At 33.0% G+C, this 10058-nt stretch overlaps 1 protein-coding gene across 1 annotated transcript; it reads right to left on the bottom strand.

Moving 5' to 3' along the window:
- Nucleotides 1–7410: 7410 nt before the first annotated feature.
- On the bottom strand, nucleotides 7411–9165 carry LOC110030043 (epidermis-specific secreted glycoprotein EP1-like). Its single transcript, XM_020732586.1, has one exon. It carries the CDS (start codon nucleotides 8996–8998, stop codon nucleotides 7571–7573), a length of 1428 nt encoding a protein of 475 aa, XP_020588245.1. The 5' UTR covers nucleotides 8999–9165; the 3' UTR covers nucleotides 7411–7570.
- Nucleotides 9166–10058: the final 893 nt, after the last annotated feature.

Raw genomic sequence — 10058 nt, 5'->3', positions numbered from 1 at the left:
ATTGAATTTGGATGACTTTTTGAAGAGGTGTTTGAAGCAACCCTTGGCAAAAACGTGGAAAATAGTTTATGGACACAAAAATTCATTCAATTGGCTTTTGAAAAGAGGCAACTTCTAGAAGATTCATTGAATGAAGACACATTTTGAAGAGACATCAAGACACCTCTTAAATTTTTATTAAAGAAGACTTGAATCATCAGAGGAGAGAGGTCAACCAATCCCAACCAACAGTCATCATTCATCCAAGTCACTGCCGCCACTGCTGACCACCTTTCTTTTTATTTTGAGTTTTAGTTTGTATTGTGAGTGAAGGAAGAAAATTCAAAGGAACTTCAAAACATTTGGTGGAGAGGATTTGAGATAAGTGTTTAACTTTGTGACTACATTTGGTTTTAATTTAGATTTCTTGTTTGTGTGCATGATTTCTACTTTTAAACTTAAGTGTAGTTGCATTTTCTTCATGAATTCTGAGTAGTCTTCTTTATCTTTTTCCTTAAAATGATAAGTGATTAAGTATTGAAAGGAAGTTTTGTGAAGTAATAGACTTCAATGTTGGAAAAAGTTGTGATGAATTGAAATCTTGTACTTCATTTACTTCTTGTCTCGACCAATTAAGATGTTAATACCTTTTGTGAGAAAATGTAAGATCCGAGATGGTATTGTTTCAGTCAACAAATGTTAAGAATCACATTTAATTTCATGGATGAGAATGTAGTTCATGGGGTTTAATGCAAATAAATTGAGAAATAAACTTTCAAGGGTGAAGAATTAGAGGACTTTAGAGTGACAGGCTAAAGCCCCCAATTTGATTTATAGTTTTAAGTTTTGATACCTGATGTTAGCCCCCAGGTGGAGGGAGAAGAGGAAAATCTAGAGTGAGAGCTAGTATCTTCCTTACCTAACCGGTCTTCAAGACTATTTAAACTATAGATTAGCCAATGTTCTTTATAACATCTCTAGTAAGGGTAAAGAATATTATTACTCCTATTTGGCATAACATATTTAGAATAGTTCCACAACAAAATTTCTATACTTATTATTGTTTCATGATAAGGAAAAATATATTTTATTTATATTACCTTCATCTTGCAAATATTTAATTAAGTTAATTAGTTACTTAATTTATTTTTAATTATCAAACATTAGAAAAGAAATTGAACTTTTATTCTTATTATAGCATCTTGATTTTAAGTAAGAATATTTTGCTAAGTAGAACTTTGTTATATAATTTCTCTCCTATTTTTTTAGAGTGCATATTGTTAAGTTTTCTCTGTGGGTTTGATATTCGGGGCTTAATAAAAAAGTCATATATTACTTGATAACGATACATATACTTGCGTAATATATTTAAATATCATAATTGTATTCTTATTTGCTTCATAGTGAAAAATTTACCTAGCTTTTGCTTTGGATTAAATTTTTATCTTTGTTGCAAAGTAAGAATCATTATTAAGGAAATTAAGCATATAATCGCATACATCACATTTTATAATTGCAAAGTAAGAATCATTATCAGGAGGTTTATTACCCAAACGTAGAAGATCAAAAAAAGCTTTCCAATGGATAAGTTTCTTCAAGAAAGCAATACAATTAGAAACCACACTCATACAATGTTGTTGCTTATCCTCAAATTTGGATTGGTTACTAGCCATCCACACATAGGATGATGACAAGATTGGCTTGCTACCATTCCTTCCAGCAAGTGGAAAAGCTCAGCCAAGTTAGGTTGATAGTTTGTAGTTGGATATGATTTAACACATTGGTCCAGACCTGTTGAACAAAGGAACAACTAAAGAAGAGATGCTCAACAGATTCCTCCTGGTTTCTGCAAAGCACACATCATGAGGGAACACTCAAACCCTTCAGTTTCAAGATATCATCAGTAGGGAGAAATTTAAGAAAAGTCTCCAACCAAAGAAGGACATGGCGAGTGAGAGTAATTTGCCCCAAAAAAGCTTCCCCTAAGGATTTTGCAGTCCATGGTCACAAAGAGAGTAGATGCAAGCTGAAATAGATTGGACGGGTTACTTTTTGGTAATAGTTTGTCTTTCCTTGAGGTGTCCAGCAAAATATTCATAATTCTTTGAATCTGCTGGTTATCCAGAATGTTTTGCAGTATTTTAAAGTTCCACTGTCCCCCATTCCAATAATCTTACACTTTGAGATTTATATTACTGGGTGAAGGTAGAGCTGCAGCCAATTTTCCCTCCCCAATCCAATTGTCCAGCCAGAAGTTTATGTTACCTTCTCCCAATTCCCAAATAAAAAGAACTTCAGCTTTGTTTTTAACTTTGAGAATTTGAGTCCAAATTTTGGAATCTCCCAATGTGGTGGAAACCAGTGATGGATGGAGCTCCCTGCAGTATTTGCCTTTAAGGAACTGAGCCCAAAGAGAAGATTGAGACTTGAAATAAATCCAAAGTTTGCAACAGTTAATTTGTTGCAGGTGAATGAAAGTTCTGAAACCCAGACCCCATTCTCAACAAGCTTGCATATAGAATTCCAATGAGTCCAGTGCATTTGCTTCCTTTGACTAGACCAAATGAATCAATTAAAAACTCTCTCCAGCACTAGTTGAGTGCTCTTTTTCATATTGGCCATTTGGAGGATGTAAGAGGGGAAAGCTGCTAAGACATGTTTTAGGAGAGTAATTCTTCCACCATTAGAGAGAAAGGAATTGGTCTAACTAATAAGCTGCTAATGAATTTTGGAGACCACCTCATCAAATTGAATCTGTTTTGTTCTCCCTTTAATCAAATGAACTCCCAAATACTTTAAAGAGGAAATATTAGATTGAAACCCAGTAAAGTTGGATATCCAATGCTTAACAAGTGGTTTGAACAATTTGCTGAAGATGATAAGGCATTTTTGATTATTTAATTGCAGTCCAGAACAGGCCAGGAAGTCATGCAAACATTTAAGAATCTGCCTGACTGCAAGTTTCGTTGCTTTGGAGAAAAGGATGATATCATCTGCATATGATAGCAAGTTTCGTTGCTTTGGAGAAAAGGATGATATATGATATCATCTGCATATGATAGGTGACTGATGACAATCTTGGATCTATGATTGAATTGAGTGTGAGGGGAATTAGTTGATATGATTAAGCATTCTGGATAGATAATTAAAGATCAATATAAAGGTGGTGGGTGAAAAGGGGTCCCCTTGTTTGATACCTCTAGTAGCTTGGAAATAACCATGAGAATTGCCATTAATAAGCAAGGAATGATAATTGCCATTAATAAGCAAGGAATGAGAACTATTGCTGAGCAATCTCAAAATTAGATCGAAGAAATTAAGAGAGAAACCTCTTGCCAGCAGTACCTCCTCAATGAAACCCCAATTGATTGTATTATAAGCCTTGCTGATATCCAGCTTGTAGATAAAGTTCCCTCCTGTACAAATTCTGTCCAGATCCTGTAACATTTCCTGCGTAAGCAAAACATTGTCTACAGTGCTTCTGCCCCTTATAAAAGCTGTTTGGTTAGGACTGATGAGCTGATTCAAGTGAGTTTGAAGCCTGAAAACAATTACTTTACTGATAATTTTTGTGATGAAATTAGTTAAACTAAGGGGTCTGAAATGGTCCAGCTATTACTGTTAGAATCTTTAGAGATAAGAGTGATTGTGGATGGAGTGAAATACTTAAGGGGATCAACACCTTTGAAAAATTCCTGAACAACACCAATTATCTCAAGCTTAATAATAAGCCAAGCCTTCTTATAAAAATCAACAGTATAACCATCTGGGCCAGCCACCTTGTTACTGTCAATAGAGTCCAGAGCAGATTTGATTTCCTCTTCTATGGGAATATATATAAATATATAAATATATATATATATATATTCCAAATTTATTTTAAGTAATATTTGTTATATATAAGACATGATGTTACCTGTTCAAGTGTAAAAGTTTTATCATTTCTAGATTGTGACATACATACACATAAAAATTTCCTTTAACGACCATAAATATTAGCATCCTAAAGCAACTTTATTTTGAAACTATTACAAAATACTTAAAATAGAAGTAGTTTTCTAAATATTTTATTAAAATTAAATATTACGTATGTTTCAATTTAAAATTCAACATTTAAAAGCTAATTTAATTCTCATTTCCTCTAAAATTATAAATAAAAAACTCTACAAAATATTTTAATTTATAATGGTTATCACATAGTTTGGCATTCTAATTAGTCTATTGGGAGCCAATTTGATTTTCTTACCTATTATTATGCTACTTGAAAAACCCTACTTCATGAAGTTATAAGTATTGTGATAGAAGGATAGGGTTGATGCTTCAGGTGTCACTATGAATGATGTAGTAATTGTATCCTTAAGTAAATCATTTAGTAAAATATTTGTAACCATCAAGTTAGTTGATTATGATAATAGAGGAAGACATATATCTTATAAGTGGGTTTGTACGTTAATTCCAATTCTTAGTAAACTCATAATGATGGGATATGTCAAATGTATTAAATAGAAAAGCATAAAACATAATAGGAGTTACAACATAATTAACGTATAAACCCACTTATAGAAAAGCATAAAACATAATAGGAGTTACAACATAACTCTTAGTAAGTCTAATACATTTTAATTATCATGTCATACTTGGTGAATTCATATTTATAAAATTAGTATAAATTGAATAATAGCCCTTAATATTATTTTGACTAATTGAATGTTTTTGGAAATGTTTTAAGCAATATTATCACTATTTTAATGTTTGAAAGATCCCTTTAATCCTATTTTTAAACAAAATAAACTTAATATAATTATCAGAACATTATGCTTTTATATATTGATAGTGAAATACCTTAACTTCATCAATATTCCTTCACTTGTTCTAGTAAAATTCTTCAACTTCATCATTTTTCTTCTACTTAATGGATTCTACATTGCAGTAGTAAAACTAATTTAGTGAAGCTAAAGTATCAATAATCCATGTCTTTATATGACTTGTTGAGTATTTAAAAATTCAAGTGCACTATTTTGTATAATGATTGTAGCTTAAGTAATAATGATAACAATCATAGAAATGGACCAATGTCTCATACAAATGGATTATTTTACAAATCCTAATGTTTTATAAACCCTTTAGAATTAAAATGACTTATATAATGAAAATAAGGGTCGTTAATGAGTTAGAAGAAAAAAAAAAATAATTCTCAAGTCCAAAGTTCATATTTATCATGAAGCATTTAGTAAATTTAAAGAGTGGAAATTGACTAAGGGTCGTTACAGAGTTAGAAGAAAAAAATGAAAATAAGGGTCGTTACAGAGTTAGAAGAAAAAAAAGGGTCGTTACAGAGTTAGAAGAAAAAAAAAAAAAATTCTCAAGTCCAAAGTTCATATTTAATAATGAAGCATTTAGTAAATTTAAAGAGTGGAAATTGAGCATAAGTGAAATCATAATCATTGTTATTTTATTAACAAAATAAATATTTAGAAAAAATAATTTCAACAATATTATCATTAACGTACAAACCTTAAACCCTAAACCCTAAACATGTTAAGTAATGACGACATACATAAAGTGCTAACAAAAATAATATTACGTGGATTGTAGAATCATATTAATCCAATTGGGTTATACTAAACCCTAAACCCTAAACCCTAAATATGTTAAGTAATGACTACATACATAAAGTGCTAACAAAAATAATATTACATGGATTGTAGAATCATATTAATCCAATTGGGTTATAATTGATTAATTAATAAATAATGCTACTTAGTAGCCCTAATCAAGTTATTAAATTTGGTTGGGAACACACCAAGTATGACAAGATCAGGTCTGAGATCTAAGTCAATAATAGAAATAAAGATTTTATCAAATCTAACCACGAGTATTTAGTTCAAAAGTTTAGCCTGGTGATCATAGATACCATCAATTATGTGTATATTAGGAACATTAGAAAGCTTCTCAAAGAACTTATTAGAGAATAATGCAAGAAACATACACAAATGTTGTATTACCACAAAAGGTATGTGCTCTTAAAATTAAAGGTGCAATGAAAGGCTTACTAATATAAGGATAGTAAAGTCATAAAAATCTAAGGTAAATAGCTTAAAAGTTGAACCGAACAAATCTGCTCGGAAGTTTGCATTTTTCAAGTTTTGAAGTGGTTTTAAATATTCCAAAAAATCTCTTGAAGATGTATGAATTTGTTGGTTTAAACATAAACTTATCTTAATGATCTCTTAAGTTTGTTACTTTTTTATTTATGTAATTGAACATACCAATAATCTTATGAGTTTTGTCCTTCATTTTAGACAACTCCTAATAGATAAGTGGACCATCTTGTTGCGACGAGTTTTAAACATTATTAGTTAGTACTTAGATTTGAATTCTCTTTATCTCAACCCATGTTGGATCTGCTTCCATAAGTGTTGTTCCAATTCTAAGAAGTCAATTTCAATTTGAATTAATTTGAACGTTCCATAATAATTTTCCTTCCATAATATTTTTTCATATTGCTATTTATATTTTTAGATTAAATAGATAATTTAATTATTTCAAATAGATATATTTTTTTAATTTTTACATTTTTGACTTTATATGTGGACAATTTAATGATGTGACGGGCTGCATGATTAAAAAATGCATAATATGTAATGTTGTGCATTTAAAAGTAAGAAAAACAAAGATATGATAAGATAGAAAAATAAAAGAAATAATGCTAAATAATTTCAATGAAGCTTGATTAAAAACAATTCTTCTTGATTAGGTAAGCAACTGTGAAACACTTAATAAAGTCCCAAACACTATTTTTACAGTTTAATTTTATTTGACAAAACAAGTTTAGAGTTTAACTGCATAAATCACACATAAATTCTGTGCACAAATGAAACAAGTGTATGGAAAAGCTTTATAAGACATAAATTATCAACACCAACCTGTTTTCACAACTTAAAATAAATTGGAATAATATTACTATTATTCTTTGAAAATATATTCAATAGATAGCATGAAATGTTTTCATGTGAATCACACCAATAGATTAGGTGGACCTCTCATGAATCAGAAGGTGAGGTATGTTTAAAATAAAATTAGCTAGATTTTTAATGGGTGTTCCTACTAGAAAAATGAAAAATTAATCTTAATTATGAGAAAATAATAGGAATAAAACTTCAAATTTTATGTTATAAAATTTCATTCAAAGGGATGCAAGCAAAATTGTTTAGCAAATCGCACAAATATATTATATGGAGCTCTCATGTAACAAAGAAGGGATGGATTCTAAAAGATGATTAGTTTCATTGTTACATGGCGTTTGCCCTTGTAGAAATGACAACCTAAACTACTTAGAACTACAAACATAGCACGCACAAATTAAAGTATGAACTTTAGAAGCAAAGAAGAATGAAAGGTTACCAATGGCATTGACAAGCTTTGCAAAAAGAAAAAACCTTGATTTAAAGAAACTTGTTTGTGGATGAAAACATTACAGAAGTTTCGAGGGAAAATTGAAACATAAAATTTTGAGTTGTTGGGTTTCTTTTAAAGACAATAGAGGATATTTTAACTCTATTTATTTCTGGTAGAGAATAATGGAGAGGTTTTAAAATTTTCCAACAAACCTAATATTACCAACTGTGTCATTTACCGGGCTAGGACTAACAAGCAGGGCAGCCTGAACTTTGATAAATGCAGATGAGTTGTAGTGAGTGATTGCTGGTTTATTATCCATGAGAGAGAATATTTGTGAAGGAAGATAACAAGAACCGCTCGACGCATTTCCACCATATTGGAAAAGAGCCGCCTTGCAGGAGCAATTTCTCAAGCAAGCCTGTTTGCAGCTCTCTATATCAGCCATATTCATTGTAATGGCAGAAGGATCAATAGAATTGAAGTACGAAACACTGTCTAACTCTAAAAATTGGTGGCTTTCAATCGACTTGCAGGAAATAGGTGTCACAGCACTGCAGCCTAAATTGATTTCCCTTGAATTAAGCGGCTTAAAGTAATTAGAATGTCCATCAGCACTTTGAGGACAAGTGCACTGCCCATTTGAGCAAATCCCATACTGACCACAAACAGTAGGATAAGCACAATCATCAGGAAAAATATCAAAAACTTCGGCCAAATATTTCCACCCATTATTCCACCCATAGAGTCTAAAGTGCCCATTATCTTCCAATCTCAAATATTGACAGGACGAATCCGTGGGTAAAGTGATTGAAATATCGGGCACTCCTGGTTCGAGAAATAGCACAAAAATGTCGAGGCTACCATTATTGAATGTCACAAAAGTGGACTGGTTTTTGGATTTCGAAGATCCGGCGAATGTTTTCGCGTAATAAAGTTGTGGAGGATTCGAATCAATAAAAGCATGCAATCCATCATCAAGAATTTCAACATACAGCTGACCTGTAGTAGCGTTAGTAGCAGAGGAATTCGCCGTAAGCCTCTGCCCTTTGCTCAAGCTCTGACCTAACAGCAAAGAATCGGTCGGGTGATCAAAGGAGTCCCAAAGTTGCCTCCCTTCCCGATTCAAAACTACGAGATTGCCAGAATCCAATAAACTTAGGTTTTCCGCACCATGGCCGGAGGTGCTGGTGGACCAGATGACGCTGCTATCAGCGTCGCGGAGGATGAGGTCGCCGTCGGAGGAGAAAAGAACAGTGGCGTTGAGGTGCGCGGGACGGTTAGGATTTGCCGACCAAACGACGCGCGGCGGGGCGATGATTAGGTTGGTGATCATAGAGGCACTGTTGGTGTAGACGATGTAAATGGAAAGGAGGAAGGTGGAGCAGGGGGCGTAGCAGAAGAAGCCGAAAGCGAAGGAAGGGCCTAAGTTGCCGCGGAGAAGAAGGGGGAGAACGGTGGAGCCGTCGGGGTAGCTGATATTGTGGGCGAGGGAGGGGCCGAGAGTCCATAGGGTGGAAAGGTTCGCCGTGGGGTAGTCGAAGCGTTGGGAAAGGGTGAGGGGGAGGAAGATAGACATGGAGGAGGTGAAGAGAAGGAGGAGCAGGGAAGCAGATGCCATGGCGGCGAGCGAGATTTTGGTCTGATTGGAACTCGGCAAATGGGATTCTAATACTTCGAATCCGTTGAGTTGGCGGAGGTGACAACTCAAATTTGGACTTTGTTAAAGTCAAATTCGGATAATTATTGCGTCTGGGGAGACCTGCAAGCGGCTTCCGCCATGGCGTCCCAGCGCGTGCATTTGCTGACTTTTCTGAATGAAATGTGCATTTGCTGACTTTTCGGCTCTGTAGCCAAAATGGATAACAATCATAGAATTGGACCAATTCCCTCTTACAAATGGTGTATTTCACAAATCCTAATGTTTTATAAACTCTTTAAAAACAAAAAAGACTTATATAATGAAAATAAGTGTCCATAATAAGTTAGAAGAAATAAAATAAAATAAAATAATTCTCAAGTCCAAAGTTCATATTTACCATGAAGTATTTAGTAAATTTAAACAGTAGAAATTGAGCATAAGTGAAATCATAATCACTGTTATTATATTAAAAAAATAAATATTTAGAAAAATTCATTTCAGCAAACTTATCATTACACGTATAAATTCATTTTGGCACATGTAAGTAATGACTTCATACATAAAGTGCTAACAAAAATAATATTTACGAGGATTGTAGAATCATATTAATCCAATTGGGGAGAGGGGACAAAATCAGGTCCGAGATCAAAATCTAACAACGATAGAGGGGTGTATCTATCACCACGGATGACAAAATCAGGTCCGAGATCAAAATCTAACAACGAGTATTTAGTTCAAAAGTACAGACTGATGATCATAGATACCATCAATTATGTGTATATTAGGAATAGTAGAAGGCTACTCAAAGAGCTTATTAGAGAATAATGCAAGAAACATACACAAATGTTGTATTACCACAAAAGGTATGTGCCCTTAAAATAAAAGGTGCAATGAAAGGCTTACTAATATAAGGATAGTAAAGTCATAAAAATCTGAGGTAAATTAGTCAACAGTAGAACCAAACAAATCTACTCGGAGGTTTGCATTTTTTCATGTTTTGAAGGGGTTTTAAATATTCCTAAAAATCTCTTGCAGAGGT

The sequence above is a fragment of the Phalaenopsis equestris genome, unplaced genomic scaffold, assembly GCF_001263595.1.
Source record: "Phalaenopsis equestris unplaced genomic scaffold, ASM126359v1 Scaffold000638, whole genome shotgun sequence".
NCBI lineage: Eukaryota > Viridiplantae > Streptophyta > Magnoliopsida > Asparagales > Orchidaceae > Phalaenopsis > Phalaenopsis equestris.
The sequence above is the reverse complement of the archived record's forward strand: the minus strand, read 5'-3'. Positions and strand labels throughout refer to the sequence as shown.